Source organism: Triturus cristatus, chromosome 2_2 (genome assembly GCF_964204655.1).
Source record: "Triturus cristatus chromosome 2_2, aTriCri1.1, whole genome shotgun sequence".
In the NCBI taxonomy this organism is placed as follows: domain Eukaryota; kingdom Metazoa; phylum Chordata; class Amphibia; order Caudata; family Salamandridae; genus Triturus; species Triturus cristatus.
This window is the reverse complement of record NC_140582.1, coordinates 848,612,077-848,629,960: the sequence shown is the minus strand read 5'-3', so window position 1 is coordinate 848,629,960 and position 17,884 is coordinate 848,612,077. Positions and strand designations below refer to the sequence as shown.

Sequence of the window (17,884 nt, the reverse complement as noted above, 5' to 3'; positions counted from 1 at the left end):
GTGACTTGGGCCCGGTCGCACCAAATCTTCTTCAGCACTCTGGGCATATAGGCGGAAAGGCGTACAACAGACCGCAACTCCACTCGCGACGAAAAGCGTCGCCCAGCGAGTGCTGCCTTGGAAATTCCAACGCGCAGAACTGATGACATTGTTCTCTTCGATGGCGAATAGATCTAACCAAGGCTCTCCCCACTGCTTAAAGTGACCTTGCGCCACCTCCGAGTGAAGACGCCATTTGTGAACCGACGGCTGAGTTTGTCCGCCCTGGCGTTCAGAGAACCCGCCAGGTGTTGAACCACCAAGGTAATGCCTTGAAGTTCCAGCCACGTCCAGAGGAGCAGAGCCTCCTGACATAGGGTCCACGACCCCACCCCGCACTGTTTGTTGCAATACCACATGGCGGTTGTGTTGTCCGTGAACACCTGCACCACACTTCCCCGGACAAAGGGAAGGAATGCCTTCAGTGCAAGTCGGATCGCCCGAAGCTCCAAAAGGTTGATATGGAGGCTGGACTCTGAGGAGACCAGAGGCCTCTGATCTCCGCCTCTCCCAAGTGGCCTCCCCATCCCAGGAGGGACGCATCCGTCACCACTGTGTGCTCCGGTTGGGGAAGGGTGAGAGATCTGCCATTGACCCAATCGCGATGCGAGCCACCACTGAAATTGTCGTGCAGTGCCCTCCGAGATCTGGACATGATTGGACAGGTTGCCCTGATGCTGTGCCCACTGGAACTTCGGGTCCCACTGCAGAGCCCACATATGCCATCTGGCATGTTGCACGAGCAGGATGCAGGAGGCCATCAGGCCCAGGAGCTGGAGGGTCATCCTGACTGAAACCCGGGATAGAGGCTGAAAGATCGGAATCATAGCCTGAATATCCCGGACTCGCTGCTCGGGAGGTAAAACCCGAAACCGTGTTGAATCCAGGACCGCTCCGATAAAGGGGAGCTTCTGAGAGGGACTCGGGTGCGACTTCGGCACGTTGATGGAGAACCCCAGCAAATGCAGGAGGTCGGGCGTAGTCTGAAGGTGGGAGACGACTACCTGGGGCGAGCCTGCCTTCAACAACCAGTTGTCAAGGTAGGGGAAGACTGACACCCCTGACCTGCGCAGATGAGCTGCGACCACCGCCATCACTTTCGTGAACACCCGAGGGGCGCTGGTAAGGCCGAAGGGGAGCACGGCAAACCGAAAATGCTCCGGGCCTACCGTGAACCGCAGGTAACGCCGGTGGGCCGGCAGGACGGGGATGTGAAAATATGCGTCCTGCAAGTCCAACGCTACCATCCAGTCTCCACGGTCGAGTGCAGCCAAGGCCTGAGCCAGAGTCAGCATTTTGAACTTCTCCCTCCGGAGGAAGCGATTGACGTTCCGGAGGTCCAAGATGGGACGCTTGGGACCAGAACAGAAAGTAGTGGGAATAACAGCCACTCACTACTTCCGGCCCAGGAACGCACTTGACGGCCCCCTTGGCCAAGAGAGTCGTAACCAAGTACCGACATGCGGTGGTACTGAGGTGGAATGGCTGGAGGGGTGGACTGAAAGGGAAGGGAGTAACCCTTGCGGATGATCTGCAACACCCACCTGTCCGATGCGATAGTGTGCCAGTGGGGGAGGTGATGGCGGATCCCGCCACCCACCGGCATAGGGTGCTCCACAAAGCTTGGATTAGGAAGGTTTGGAGGTAGAAGCAGCGGGGCGGAGGTGGACTGACCACCACGCTGATTCCCAGACCCGCCCCTGCAGAAGCCGCATCCACGGCCGCGCTGAGGCTGGTTCTGCACAGGCTTGCTGAAGGATAGTGCCTGGGCACCCCTGCCGTGGCCATGAAAGGAACGAAAACCAGGAGTGGCTGGGCTTTTCGTGGAAAGAACTAAGGACTTGGCCGTAGCCTGCGAGTCCTTAAAACGCTCCAGCGCACTGTTGGACTTATCACCAAACAGGCAGGTGCCATCAGAGGGCATGTCCACGAGTGAGCTTTGCACATCTGGTGAGAACCCAGTAGATCTCAACCAGGTGTGGCGACGAAGCGCCACAGTCTTAGAAATAGCTCTACCTAGCGAGTCAGCGGTGTCCAAACCACACCTTATGGCGAACTTAGCCGCATCTTTACCCTCGGCAACAGCCTGAGACAGCAGGGCTTGGGCCTCCTCAGGACACAGACAACACCTGCGCAACGGCATCCCACACCGTGTGGGAATAGCGGCCCAAGAGGCATGCGGTATTCACTGACCGCAGCCCTAAGCTGGCCGAAGAAAACAACTGTTTGCCGAACTGCTCCAGCTTCTTAGGGTCCTTATCCGGTGGAGCCGTGGGAAAGGCACTCTGGGACGTTGAAGCCTGGATGACCAGGCTTTCGGGCGTAGGATGAGTGGTCAGAAAGCCAGGGTCACCCGGCGCTGGGCGATGATGCCTGGCAACATTCTTATCCACCGGGGCGGCCCCTGTGGCAGGCCGCGACCAAGTGCCCAGTAAGACGTCAGTGAGGGCATCGTTAAATGGTAGCAGGGGCTCCGACGAAGTGGACGCCGTCTGAAGCACCTCAGTGAGGAGATTAGTCTTCAGAGCCACCGTCGGGAGATCAAGGTGGAGGACCTCCGCGGCCCGACGGAGCACCACTGTGTATGAAGCGCCCTCCTCCATGGTGGGCGGAGGAGAGGCAAACCCCGGGTCAGAGGAGACATCAAGGTCGTCCACCCAGTCCTGCTCGGAGTCACGCTGACTAGCAAGAGGGTCCTCAGACCCCTCCCAGTCGTCCTCCCCCTCTGCCGTATGTGGGACAGACTGCGGCGGCAGGGACCGGAGAGGAAACAAACGGCGCCGGACGGGGCCGAACCGGCGCCGTGTTCCAATGCGGATCCCAGGTGGGGACAAAAGTTGGTAGGGGCGGAACAAATGGTATCCACTGCGGCACCGGAGGCAGAGCCGAGGGCGGCGCTGGGGCTGGAGCCGGCAGTGTGGGACCCTGTGGTGCCGTGGCCAGAGCCAGCAGCGCAGGATCCTGTGGCACCGGGGCCAGAGCCGCCGGTGGCACCTTTGGCCTGACAGGATCTGGACACGGGACCGCGGGGCCCAAAGGCGTGCCGGCGTGAGCCCGGGGCCTAAACAGGCAGTCCATGGTAGCAAGAAATTCTGGCACCTGTGCTGGAGTCGCTGACGGACCAGGGTAAGGTGGGTAGGCCGCGGCACTCCAGGGCTCCGAAGGCGGGGCAGAGCCCCTGTCCCCCTCGTCCGCATCCGGGGATCGACGAGGGGCCATCGGAGAGCGACAATGCTTCTTCGACTTCTTTTTGTGTCGTCTCTTAACCGAATCCGAGGGTGAAGACTTGGAGCCCAAGGAACCATGATGGCAGTCCCGCGAGTGTTCTTTGGAGCAGCCCCTGGACCGTGTACGGCGCGGGGACGAGTGCCGGACCTCAAACAGCTTCCGGCGCCGCTCCCTCAAGCCCTTCGGGCCATGGCCAAACAGTCCATACAGGCCCTGGAGTCGTGGTCGCGCTCCAGACAGTAGAGACAGACATCGTGGGGGTCCGCCACCGACATATTGCGATGGCAAGCCCCACAAGACTTAAAACCAGCCATCCCTACAGCACCAAAGTAGACTCAAACTTACAGGAGACAAAAGTCTCAAAAAGATCGTCAAAAAGTGGCTAAGGTATGTGTTCTAACCAGATCTGCGCTTACTGGCGCGGAAAAAGAAAGAACTGACGTCCGCGCGAATATGTGGCGCCTAAGTAGTCTCCGTGACATCATCTCGGCGCATACGACGCCAGCGACAGACGCGTAGCCGCACGACGCCACCAGCTGACTCGCAGGGGTACTGCTAGCAAAAAGTTTGCGGATCCAGTCTGACGCCTGGGGATATTCTAAGGTAAGGAATCTATCACTAACGTGTCTCTTTCAGATCCAACCATAAAGAGGTAATGCAAAGGCAATCAGTGAAACACAAACAATGGAATTTTCTGTTGGACTTTCACATCCATAGGTCCATCAGCTTTGCAGCCGAGTAAGTCTTTTGGGATCTGGGGGTCAAGTGCTCAGTACCTTTGGTTCCAAACACGGCCAGCTTGGGCTAAATGGCCCAGTGTTCCAGTAAACAGTGTCACATTTGCATGGTCAGGTTACTATCTGTGATGTACCTTTAAAATAATAATTGCGCTTTTCATCTCTTTTGGTGCAGCTATCGTTACCTGTAATACTTTGTGCACTGAAATGTATAGAAAATAAGCATTGTTTGAGTAAGAAATGTATTTTCCTTCAGGGCCAGGCATTTGGTTATCTCCACACTCCCAGTTACTGTTAGTACGTCTCAATTGTCACTCTAGACTTGTCCCTGACTCTTGGGCCTTGCGCCAGTGACAGCTATTCTTCATGTGCTCTATACAGGATAAGCTCACAGTAGCAAAACGGTTGCATTCATTTTCTGGTCCTGCCGTTTTGGATGATGACAATTGATTATTGTTTTATGTAGGAGACATTTTTCCACTCATTGCTGTGGACTTAACATTTTTTATTGAAATTCCAATAATCACTATAGTTTGAATCATTAGTGTATGATTCATGTTTGCCCACTCACGCTCTACTTAACCTCCTACACATTCTGTACATATATAAATATATATATATTTTTGACTTACCTTGCAGCGGGACATCGACGCTCACATGGGCCCGCTCCTGCAACGAGCTGCAAGCCACAGCTTTGGCATTCTTCCGTTCCGCCATAATCTACCAAAAGAGACAAAATGTAGTTGTAAAACAGTTGATTATAAAGAAAATGCCAGGACCAGAGAAGAGACCATGGAAGACGGATTTATTTTTATAACAAGGTGACTGACTGGTACCAGCATATAAACCTCCTTATGGAGGTGCGTTAAGAAAATGCTTTAAACAAGAAACATTTACCTCAAATCTGCCGTCAGAGATTTGTTTTATTAATATTAAAGCAGTCTGTTAAAAACATGCACTCAATCAAACACCTACATAAAGTATAGTGAAGGAGGTCATGGCCTGAAAAACATTAACTTGTGGTTTTATCCTTTTCCAATCCCTTGATGGAACCATACAGTCATAAGCTGTTCTCTATCTTCTTGTTCCAGCCTCCAAGGGCTCGAATACATGACACTGCTTCTATTGGTAAATGCAGCCCGATAATAATTGAGCTGTACTGGCAGACCTCTGACATGGCTGTCTTTATTGTATATTGAGTGGGCTGCTAGCATAGCTGTCAATACTGGCTTGCTGGGTTGACCGTAAGGAGAAGAGATGCATCTTTTCAAGGGTAGACACATAAGGGCAAAGCAAAGATTGATAGTGTGCATGCCTAGAGCGCGGCAAATTATCAGCGAAGACTTTCCAACACCGCAGGAAAGAGACCTCTCTGAACAAGAAACTGAACCATAGGCACACGTGTGCATGTCTGCCCACGACTACTTCCGAGAGTTACTCTCTTAGGCTGAACTAACCGTGAAAGAGCACTGTTGGAGAAGACAAGTTCAACTTCCTGCATGAAAGAAGGGTCTGCCAAAAGGCATGTAAGAGATTTACACATATAACCATAGGAGGATAGTGGCAAAACGAAGTACAGCTCAACTCTAGGGAATCACATGTGTCTGTCCTCTTTAAGGACATGCCTAATGAAGTCCAGATCAGCCTACTCGTACAGCAGGTGTTTATGTACAAAAAGTTCATTGAACTGCAGGCTAATGATGGCAAAGCACCAACAACTGTTCACGTTAGTCGGTCTGTGACCGAATAGCAACCAATGATCTTGGCTTCGAGCCAGAACCCCACCAAGATCCTATGCATTATTCTTATGTCCAGTAAAAATCCAGGACCACTTCCTCCACTCATCCTACTCAAACTTCCTGGTCAAACACCCAAATATGCCATTCAATTTGTGTCTAGAATAGCTTTGCTAGCGTGTACCCTCGTCTCTGAAGTTATCTTCTCTGGCCCTCTTTCCGCTCTAAGAGCAGCAGAACTGGATTTCCAGAAAAGTGTCCATGAGTATCTGTTTTTACAAGCCAAGGCAGAATAACCTCTGCACTTGCAAAAAAAGCCCCTAGAGGCCATTCAATCTGAAGTATAGTCATAGCATTGCTATACAACATTATGGCTTCACGTACATGATTTTATGCAACTCTACTATTATCAACTAGCATAATGTAGCACTGTTTTCTGAGCAACAGGAATTTAAAGACAGCATTATTTTACCTGGTCATAAGGGAGGCTATAAGACAGTCTACCAGGGTTATTGGTGAAGGTAGCTTTTCAATACAATGCAACTAAAGCTGGCAGGCCACTGATGGAAATGCAACTTAGTGGATGCATTTAAACTTATTTCAGCTTCAATGAACGCTGTAATCATCATGTCATGAAAATATGCTGGCCACAGTGGCCGACTTTGAGGCTGGGGAACCAGATTCGAGTCTGGAGGGAGGCTCAAGAATCCTGTGATTCCGGGCTAATCACTTAATATCCCCGTGCCTTAAAAAAGTTTTTTTTAATGGACGTGTTTGTCTGTAATGCAATCGGTGCTCACGTAAAGACTTCAGATACCGTTGGGTCCAGTTCGCCATAAAAAAACAATTAAAATACACCATTATGTGCTTTAGATGTCTAGTCACAGTACCATTTAGTATCTGCTGACCTTCAAGTCCATATGGATCTGTAAAGCAAAGTTTGCTGCTAAACAGATTCATATTTAGTTATTGGCTGTTCAGCCTAGGACCCTTCTCCCTTGGACACCGTTAACCTCATCTGCGGACATCCACAAGTGTACTCACTCTGTTCAAAGCCTATATGACCCTACTCACGAGCATCAACCACCCCCTTGTAATCAAAATCACATCCTATGCTGACAACACCGAGCTCTTACACTCCCTCTCCAACAAGACACCAAACACCCTGACCAATTTCTCCGCCTACATGAGCGCAGTCTCCAGATGGATAAAAACCAACTGCCGCAAGCTCAACACAAACAAGTTGAAAGTAGTATTCTTCGGAAAAGAAGCCTCGCTCTGGTACTCCACCTGGTGGCTTGCCGAACTCGGACCCACATCCCTCCTCGCAATCCATTCAAAGAACCTTGAAATAGTAATCGACAACCAACTCACCAGGAACGGCCAAGTAAATGCAAGCTCCGTCTCCTGCTTCAACACACTCAAGATGCTCAAGAAGTTCTTCAAATTGCTCCGCACCAACACTTTCAGAACCATCACGAAAGCCCTCTTCACCCGCAAGCTGCGTCTATGGCAATGCACTCTATGCGGAAATCAACGCTCAATTGACCAGAAGACTCACCCTCTACCTCCCACCCAGCACTGACATTACCCTGCACATTGAAGAGCTCCACTGGCTCCCAACAACTCATGCGCACCTATAAAGCCTTACACAACATAGGCGCATGTGCCTGAATAACTGCCTAAACTTTCACAAATCTACCAGACACCTCCGCTCAGTACGCAGAACCAGATCTGGTAATTATGCCTTCTCCTACCTTGCTCCTAAAGCCAGGAAGGACCTGCCCCTGCACATCAGAGCCACCGCCTCAGTTCTTGAATTTCACTAGAAACTGAAGACCTCGTTTTTTACTTAGTCTGGACCCTGACTCAGCCCATACAACTCCTGCTTCAGTGCCATGATACCTTTCCGGGTAAGTTCTGGTCTATACAAATACACATAAAATAATAATAATAAAAAATATTTTTTACAACAGGCTATGGGATGTAAATCTATGTGCTATAGATGTATATATGTACATGGTATTTATATCACACTCTATCCTAAAAGAACTTCAAAGGGCCTTGAGCACTGCACTGTTTGATGCATGCCTTTTTTAGCGAGGTCAACCTTGTGGATATGGCAGTCTGAGCAGAAATTTAATTTTTAGGCCTCGCCTTGCGCAGCGCACATGTGCTGCTCTAGGACAAGGCCTCTTGGAATCCAAGAGAATGCCTCCTCCCACACATCCCATTGGCCTTTGCGTGTGGTTTTCAATAATGAAAGCACGCAAATGGCCAAAGATGGGTGCATGTCCCGCCTTTCCTCAAAACTTTCACTCCCATGGCCTAGGGGTCTCGGGAGCGAGCAGCGGCGCGCAGGGTGCCATCAATTCTGGATCAGGTTTCCAATTAGCTTTCACTTTCATGTGCAGCGGCGGGCACAATGGCAGCTGCATTCCTTTCAGCGCGCGCACCACTCGCGGGCTTTTTTGCGGCTTATATCCCCACAACGCCCATGGTCCACACCATGACGTCATTTTCTCCCCATCTCCCTAATGCGGGGGTGAGGGGGTGGGGAGGGTTTGCATATATAGTCATTACCTCCAGTTACTTAACCATATACACACACGTACGGCATCACGGATACCTCTAAGTAGACAAGATTCCCTACAAAATTGCCCTCATTTACACGTGGACGCACTTCAGTGTTCCGGGGCTGTATCAAAAATATCATTAGTCAAACCAAAGATTCCCCTTTTGGAAAAGCAGAATTTTTAAACAAAATCACACCTTCATACACTTGATCACCAGGACAAGACACCCAAAAATCATCTCGATAACAGCCTGTATATAAAAAAAATTTTCATATGTTTTTATTATTATAAAATAGATCATATAATCAGACACAAATTCATAAAAATACACAAAAAGACAATGTAAAAATTTTTGGTAAAAACAAAATGCACAGTATCCTACCTATACACACTACACACTACATATCCATTAATGTAAAATAAAGGGAGACTCAGTAAGGAGCGTATTATAATCTCTCATCATCAGGAGACAGGAGACATATGATCATGATCTCTTCATTTCCTAGTTGATAATATCAACATTTGCGTAGTTTGGAAACTAAGAGTCACAACAATCTATACTCTCCCTCCTACAAATGCGTCGACGCGTTTCGGTGGAAATTTGAAGATAGCAGACCACCTTCTTCAGGACAAGTAATAATATTCTCCCATGTCGTCAGAAAACAATCTTATATGCACCAATTGAGAGGACATCGGCTACTGAAGGGATCCTAACCTCCTCCTTGTGCCTCATCCAGATTACTACAACAGGCCAAAAACTGATACAGTCTACTTTAGCCTTCTATCGCCTTGTTCTTATGGCGTAAATGCGTGCATTTGATGGAAAAATGTCTTATATGCATAGATGGGTCGAAAACCTCAAGGGTGATTTCAATTATGTCGTAAACAATGGGAGTATCTATTTTTTCTCCTCATCGATAAGTACACGGTGGATACACTCCTATGTCCATGAAAAGGCGCGAACTCGTCAGGAAATAATTCAACGGGTCCCTCCATTTACGCCATAAGAACAAGGCGATAGAAGGCTAAAGTAGACTGTATCAGTTTTTGGCCTGTTGTAGTAATCTGGATGAGGCACAAGGAGGAGGTTAGGATCCCTTCAGTAGCCGATGTCCTCTCAATTGGTGCATATAAGATTGTTTTCTGACGACATGGGAGAATATTATTACTTGTCCTGAAGAAGGTGGTCTGCTATCTTCAAATTTCCACCGAAACGCGTCGACGCATTTGTAGGAGGGAGAGTATAGATTGTTGTGACTCTTAGTTTCCAAACTACGCAAATGTTGATATTATCAACTAGGAAATGAAGAGATCATGATCATATGTCTCCTGTCTCCTGATGATGAGAGATTATAATACGCTCCTTACTGAGTCTCCCTTTATTTTACATTAATGGATATGTAGTGTGTAGTGTGTATAGGTAGGATACTGTGCATTTTGTTTTTACCAAAAATTTTTACATTGTCTTTTTGTGTATTTTTATGAATTTGTGTCTGATTATATGATCTATTTTATAATAATAAAAACATATGAAAATTTTTTTTATATACAGGCTGTTATCGAGATGATTTTTGGGTGTCTTGTCCTGGTGATCAAGTGTATGAAGGTGTGATTTTGTTTAAAAATTCTGCTTTTCCAAAAGGGGAATCTTTGTTTTGACTTGTGTCTGTTGGCGCTCCACCCCTTTTGTGGTACGGGGCCCCTCTCTCCTCAATTTTTATATCAAAAATATTATTCCCAGCCCACAAAACATCCACGACTACACGTCCGCTGGTTCCAGCGAGTGTCCAAGTGTTTCTTATTTGCACCAACTAGCCTCTTTACCGACACATCATCTTCTGAGCTCTGAATGCTCCGCATTTATGTAGCTTTCTAACACCAACTTGGTATATGTTGGGTCACTTCTTCAACCGTAATGTAAATGGGCTTCTTGGTGCTGTACATGCCAGGCTCGAGGTTCTGTGTCTAGTGCGGTGCACTACAACCACTGGGGGCTCTGAAAGTCTGTCACTGCCCTTCCGCTTCTTGTGCTCTGTTGTCACTGATGCATGGCTCGCCTGACACGGGGTGGCTTTATGGTATAATGCAATCCTTGAACTGTGGGGTTATCTATAGTGCAGTGCACGTCAGTCACTAGGGGCGAGAGTTGGTTTGTCTGTGGTACGGTGAGGCGATATCTCTGGTGCTGTGCACGACAACCACTGGGGCGGCAAGTGGATTATCTCAGATACAGTGCTTGACTGACGATGATAATCTTTTATTAAGCAGTGCATGCCCATACTCGAGGCTTGCCTCTGGTGCAGATCACGACTGTCGGGGGAGGGTGTTATTTCTAGTGCAGGGCCCTGTGCACGCCTGCAAGTTGGTTACTGCTTATATTGCACTGCTCTCCTGTCACTGATGTGCTGCCGCTGATGCTGTGAACGAGTAACGGAGGTCGTTTCTTATGCAGTGCACTCCTGTCACTAGGGTTTTTCCACTGCTTCTGGCGCTCTGCACACCTATCACTGACATGCTGCTTCTTGTGCCTGAACGATGGGGAGGGGGTTGTTGTCTCTGATGCAGGGCTCACCTGACGCGGGGAAGCTTGTATGGAATAGTGCACACTTGTGACTATGAGGCCGTCTCTAGTGCAGTGCACGTTATTCACTGGTGACAGTGGGGTTGTCTGTGGTACATTGCACGCCCGTCACTGTGGTGCTGCCTCTGGTTCGGTGCACGTCAGCCACGGGAGAGAGTTTATGGTGCAGTGCATGCCTATTACTGGGGTACTGTAGGGTGGAGGGACACCCCTGATTCAGTGTGCACCAATCACAGAGAAGCCATGTGTGATCTGGCGTATGTGTGCCAGTGGGAAGCCCCTAGGGCGGCTTATGTCGGTCACTGAGGATGTGCCTCTGGTGCACTGTATGCCTGTCACCGTCACTTCTCTTGCAAATATGTGATGGGAATGGTGAATATAAACTGCATTAGCCCTGCTGTAAAGGGTTGGGACTACACATTGCATCCTGGCAGCACTGTTGAGAAGAGCGCAACCTAATAAAGTTCTTTTAAACAAAACAAAAAAAAGTACATTTCGAAGGCAAACGTGAGTGAAGGCAGACTTGTTAGTATGAATTGTGGTGCAACTTCTAATACTGGGAGTTCACTACATCAGTTTAGTACAGTTACACAGACTGTGCTGCTTGGCTAAACACTTACAAAGTCCCAAAGGCAAGACCTATTGGCTATGCAAAGCATTGTTGTTTCTTGCAGGCTGAAAGTCAGGAAAAGATGCACAGTATGAGAAGTCACTTTCAGTTAGTCCATCCAAGTATTTCTAATTATACTCCTTATTCTTTTGTTATTTTTTGGGAGAGCAAGCATGTTTTTCAGCTGATTTTAATCTATGTCCAGGTTTGCTGTTCAAAATTCTATCCGGCAGGAGTTGAGCTCTGGCCCTGTGTTTAAACTTCGCTCTCCGTTTAGTTGGGAGCCACTGAATACTCAAAGCCAGTGGTGGTGGATGTGGTGGTGGTAGTGGGTGTGGTGGTGGACAAGATGGTGGACGTGCTGGTGGCAGTGGACATGGTGGCGGTGGACGCGGTGGTGGTGGTGGACGTGGTGGTGGTGGGGTGGACCTGGTGGTGGTGGACCTGGTGGTGGTGGTGGATGTGGTGGACATGGTGGTGGTGGACAGGGTGGCAGACGTGGTGGAGGATGACGTGGTGGTGGTGGACATGGTGGTGGTGGACATGGTGGTGGTGGACGTGGTGGTGGTGGACGTGGTGGTGGTGGACGTGGTGGTGGAGGACGTGGTGGTGGAGGACGTGGTGGTGGAAGACATGGTGGTGGAAGACATGGTGGTGGAAGACGTGGTGGTGGAAGACGTGGTGGTGGAAGACGTGGTGGTGGAAGACGTGGTGGTGGAAGACGTGGTGGTGGAAGACGTGGTGGTGGAAGACGTGGTGGTGGAAGACGTGGTGGTGGAAGACGTGGTGGAGGACATGGTGGTGGACGTGATGGTGGACGTGATGGTGGTGGTGGACGTGGTGGACATGGTGGTGGACATGGTGGTGTGGACCTGGTGGACGTGGTGGTGGTGGATGTGGTGGACATTGTGGTGGTGGTGGACGTGGTGGTGGTGGACGTGCTGGTGGTGGACGTGCTGGTGGTGGATGTGGTGGTGGACGTGGTGTTGGCCGTGGTGGACATGGTGGTGGTGGATGTGATGGACGTGGAGGACATGGTGCTGGACGTGGTGGTGGACGTGGTGGTGGATGTGGCAGACGTGGTGGTGGTGGAGGACAAGGACGTGGTGGTGGATGTGGTTGTGGCTGTGGTGGTGGACGTGGTGGTGGTGTGGTGGTGGACGTGGTGGTGGTGGACGTGGTGGTGGACGTGGTGGTGGTGGGCGTGGTGGTGGTGGACGTGGTGGTGGTGGACGTGGTGACGTGGACATGGTGGGGTGGGCGTGGCAGTGGTGGACATGGTGGTGGACGTGGTGGTGGTGGTGGAAGTGGTGGTGGAAGTGGTGGTGGACGTGGTGGTGGTGGACGTGGTAGTGGTGGTGGACGTGGTGGTGGTGGACATGGTGACAAATAGTGAGAAAAGGTAAAAGCAAAACAGAGCTAATGATAAAAAAAAAGAAAGCAAGATCGAGCAGGAGTGAAGAAGTGATGAGAAAACTGTCACATTAAAAGCAAAACACAAAGTAAATGATAGCCATGCACGAGTGAATAACTAATGCTGCTCTTTTAAAGCACATGCGTGCTTGTCACAGTAAAAGCAAAACACACTGCTGGCACAGCAATCGTGTGTTTGCTGGCCCGGGAGTGGTGCGTACGTACGGGCGCAGTCGACTCTTTTTGGAAGCACATACTCGTGCTTGTGGGCGCGCCCCTGATCGCTCCAGCAAAGTGGATGCCGCCACAAGCAAGAGTATGTGCTTCCAAAAAGAGCAGAGCGACGGCTAAAGGTCCTCCTATGCAGCGCATTCGCGCTGTGTAGGTGAGACCTAAAAATGTATTAACCAACAAGTTAGCAAGGTCGTGAAAGTTAAGACAAAGGATCACAGTTTCTACCCAGTAGGGAGGAGGTCAGCACCCAGTAAGCCTCCATCTCCCGAAAACCCCCCACAAATTAAGCATTACCTTCCTGTTTTCGCTGCAGTGTAATGCTTTTATGAAGATCACCCCTGCTCGAGTGCTCCTGTCCTGAAGACATGTTGGGACATTATAAATCCTATACATTACAATGCTGAAATGTCTTTACTAAAAGCTCATCACTAAGATCAAACAAATACCCTTAGAAAAGCCACCTGTCTTCGAGGGCTACCATTATGGATTGAATGCTAGCCACCATTTGAGGTCTTTGTGCAGTCTAACCTGACACCTCTTACGCGACCCCAGGTGCATGCTGGCGTGAGGGACACTAACACCCCCGCTGATCTTTTCAATGTCTTTAGAGCAGGGTAGTGGGTCATTGAGCACAAAAGAATTAAGTTAGTCGATATTTGAGTTGTCACTTGACATTAGCAAATGTCATGGTATGGAACACTCATCCGCCATATGGAAAAGAACATTTAAATCTATTAACAGCAGCCAATATGTTTGTAGACATGCCATAATATGTCTTTGCGCACAGGATTAGCTTCAAATCATTAACTGTGGCATTTTTTTCTACATCTAAACAGTGATCCTGAAAGGAGATATTTCATGTTTAATGTTGCAATGAACACATCATACCGACAAAAATAATTAGAAGGGCAACACCCTATTAGTACTATATATTAGTGAGCTGCATACCAAGATATTGACTTTCTACTGCACCATTCACAGCAGCTCCTCAGATACTTGCTAAGACTGCATCCCCCACTGTTAGTTGCCTGAATTGTTTACACTTCCGAGGGGACAACAGGCTATTTTGACTTGGTCATGGGTGCAGCTTCGGAGGGGGGGGGGGGGGCGGGGAGTTTGGGGTGTTACAGCCCTCACTAAAAATATATGTAGTAAATAGTTGTGTACAATTGTCTTCACCGAGTATGGTAAAAAAAACACACACACACACACACACACACACACACACACACACACACACACACACACACACACACACACACACACACACACACACACACACACACACACACACACACACACACACACACACACACACACACACACACACACACACACACACACACACACACACACACACACACACACACACACACACACACACACACACACACACACACACACACACACACACACACACACACACACACACACACACACACACACCTCGGTTTTGAAGGCTTTAAAAAATGTTTATAAGTTTGAAAAATGTTGTGCTTTGAGTGCCCCTAACAAAATGCCCTCCTCTCTCTTTATACTGCCCCTCCTCTCTCTTTCTACTGCCCCTTAAGCCCCTCTCGAGTCCTGCTTATCATATATTGTTGTTTAACAAAATATCCCAGCATGATTGTTATGAAATCTGCAGCCCCACCCCCCACCTCATTGACCAAGCTACACCCCTAGACTTGGTCAACAAAAACAAGGGAACCGTAGAGGGCGCCCATATTTCAAAGATGCTACTGGTGAGTGGAGATTGTGGTAAGGTGCTGTGCAGATGCACATAACATGGTATGCATAACATGCTTCAAGAGAATCCTAGGCGTAGCAGCTTGAACATCATTTCCTTACCTTAGAACAGATCTCGTGCAGACTGGTTGCGATGGCTTTCGCTGGCGTGTCACAACGGAACACATGACATTTCAAGATCCGGGTGTCTCTGTCCCTTGCGACATACGCAAAGTCCCTGCAAAACACAACACATAGAGTCAGAAATGGTGATTCACGATCCCTCTTTTTCAGTTCACATTAATGAATGCAGCAAGCAATTCATCTGCTGGCTTTAGGGGGAGGGAGGAGGAGATCCGTGTCAGGACCAAAAATGAAAAGGACATCAAATATTTACTGAAATGACACCGGAGAAATCGATGGTGAGGAACAGCATCGACATTAATTGAATATGCATGAATCAAGACGAACAGGTCGTTCAGATATCTTAATTCATGGCGCAAATAAAACCCACAATCTTCAAGTATAAATGAGATAGGAGACGCATGGTTGACCATCGTTTAGTACCAAAGAAGTGAAGGAGCCAGGGGAGTTGATAGTCACTGAGAATCACATACAATAATGTAAGAAAGCCTCTATATATGGAAGTATACGGAAAGTCAAACATGTTTCATGTGCTTCCAAGGAAAAGGTGCAAAGATCAGGAATATGGTCCTAGAGTGAAGAAACACAAGTGTACCTAAAACTGTAAACTGGGCTTTTACCATTCCAAAATAGTGAACAATACACAAGTGCACCCCTATATTCACTACCCTTCAGAATCTTGCTGAATGAAATAAACATTAAACTATAGTGTCTTGTTGACAACCCCACTCCTTAAATTAATTCAATTTAAATATTCTCATACATATTAACTGGGGATATATCAAAAACTTCACATGACAATTGACTGCAATTCCAATACAAACCTGCCTAATGTGGTTTCCTACCTTTTCCTAACTGGAAAGAGGAGGGGCTTGAAAAGGGCATTCGACTCCCCTTTGCCAACACAAAAAGGATGCATGAATGGTGTGGGACCGCTACTACGGTTACAAACCATTGATCAGTTGCTGATCCCCGAACTGAAGTTGGAACTGGTTTGCAAAAGGACAGTTGTCTCTGTTTTACAGCTTCCCCTTTGGAAACCATACCATGGGATCTCAGAGGGAGCAGGCAGTGGTCCAGCACCCCACTGTTTGCTACCCCTGATGTTTTCTCAAACTGGATTTTTTTAAGCAGCATTTGTACCTTCAATTTCCACAGCCTGTTGCTTCTTGTGTTTTTCAAACCAAAAAATTTAAACTGCAGGGGTGGTCTGCTGTCCCTCTCAGGCAAACACAGGGGGTTCTTTATGTTATTACCTGCCTAGTTAACATGCATTAGGCAGGTCAATTTGCAGCTCCTACTAGACAATTTGGTTGCGACCTATTAGTACATAGATCGCATCACAAGTTGCATTCACACTCACTGACCAGTTGCAGGACAACTGCACATCACTAGTTTATGAATGGGATTTTTTTTACAACTGTTGTGCTTCCGTTGGTTGGAGGTGGACCTATAGTGTTGTTCCTGAAATATATGTGTCTTCACCACCTCCTCCACCTGTGCCGCTCAGATATCTGCGATTAAGTGAAAGAGCTGGTCCTTGACAGCAGGCAGGAAGTCAGTTTGAACTATCAAACTCACCTCCTTGGTTGCAAACTGCAACAGTGGGTCTTTCTTAACCCTGGCTGTACTAGCACACATATGATATTTTATTCGTTTTTCTTTTGAGAAAAGGCTACAAGAAGATCTCTGCGTGAAACAGCCATTAACTTACTAGGCCGGTGATTGTGTGCACATCCTGGCTCAGGATGGATCCCTTCCAACTATAGCAGCTACGAGATAAAGCCATCAATTCTGCAGTGACACGGTCCGCTTCTAGTACCTTCCTCAAAAAGAGAAGACAGCTGGAAGAACATTTTTCCGCCACACCCTCACACACAGCCTAAAATATAAGCCTGTGCAAGAAACTATGCATTCACTGATAACCTAAAAAGCACGAGTAGTTCTTGAGTTGGCCACCAGCCCTCCTGGATTTGTAAATGCTTGTTTTGTTTGTCTTGATTTTTGCACAACTTTATTGCTAGGTAAGCTGCTGAGCCCTGATCAATCTAAAAATAACATTGTTAAAAAGCAAAACTGTTATTAGTTTCAAAAAGCACACATTGCCAGCCATAGTAGTCCCTGGCACTGAGGGAATCGGCTTTGCATGAAGAAGTGCTTGCTCCTTGTGAAAGGGGGAAATGCAACATTCGCAGTGGAGTCAGCCAGTGCCACAACCTCTGTGCTTCAGTGGGCCGAGGATAAATGTGACCGATACAATAACAGACCAATGGATGAAAGCTTCGAACATCAAGAATACTATAAATACAATTTTAGTGACAGACAGCAAAAAGTCTTGGCTGGCGCCACGCCTAAAGGGCACTGGCAAGGTCACTAGGTCTTGCTAACATTGAATCCTGACAAAAATATTAAAAAGGTCTGCTACAGTGAACAAACATAAAAAAAAAAATGAGTGTCTCTATATACCCTACCTCTAAGAACTAAAGCACTTGGTGTGAGATGATTCAGTGTACTTCTGAAACTTACCATGGTATCCTGTGCAATGCAATGGCAACACTACATAGGCGTTACAACGAATGCGTAAATGCAAGGGCGTCATGATCCCCCAGCTACAGCGGAGGTGGAGTTATTTATGGGTATCTTCAGTCTGCAGCTTGGCAGACGAATACTCATAATTAACGCTATAGAAAAATGTGCTGATGGAAAAGCTTAGGACGGACAGAAGGTTTAAAGGGATGACAGGTGAAAGGATGGGTGAAAGGAGGAGTCAATGAGTGCAGGGGTGGCTGTTGGAGAGGTTGAATGATCTGGCCCCCGTAATGGCCCCTCGGGATATGGCTAAGAGGGTTTCAGCTCCGTGG

At 48.2% G+C, this 17,884-nt stretch overlaps 1 protein-coding gene across 9 annotated transcripts in view; it reads right to left on the bottom strand.

Moving 5' to 3' along the window:
- APBB2 (amyloid beta precursor protein binding family B member 2) overlaps positions 1-17,884 on the bottom strand; it is a 1,135,523-nt gene that overhangs the window by 66,947 nt on the left and 1,050,692 nt on the right. For all 9 annotated transcript variants that reach the window (XM_085642196.1, XM_085642193.1, XM_085642198.1 and 6 more), the window contains 2 exons: positions 15,003-15,117; positions 4,637-4,724 (listed from right to left, as the gene is read on the bottom strand). In XM_085642196.1, coding sequence (XP_085498322.1) covers positions 4,637-4,724; positions 15,003-15,117 — 203 coding nt within the window. The remainder of the gene's footprint in view (positions 1-4,636; positions 4,725-15,002; positions 15,118-17,884) is intronic.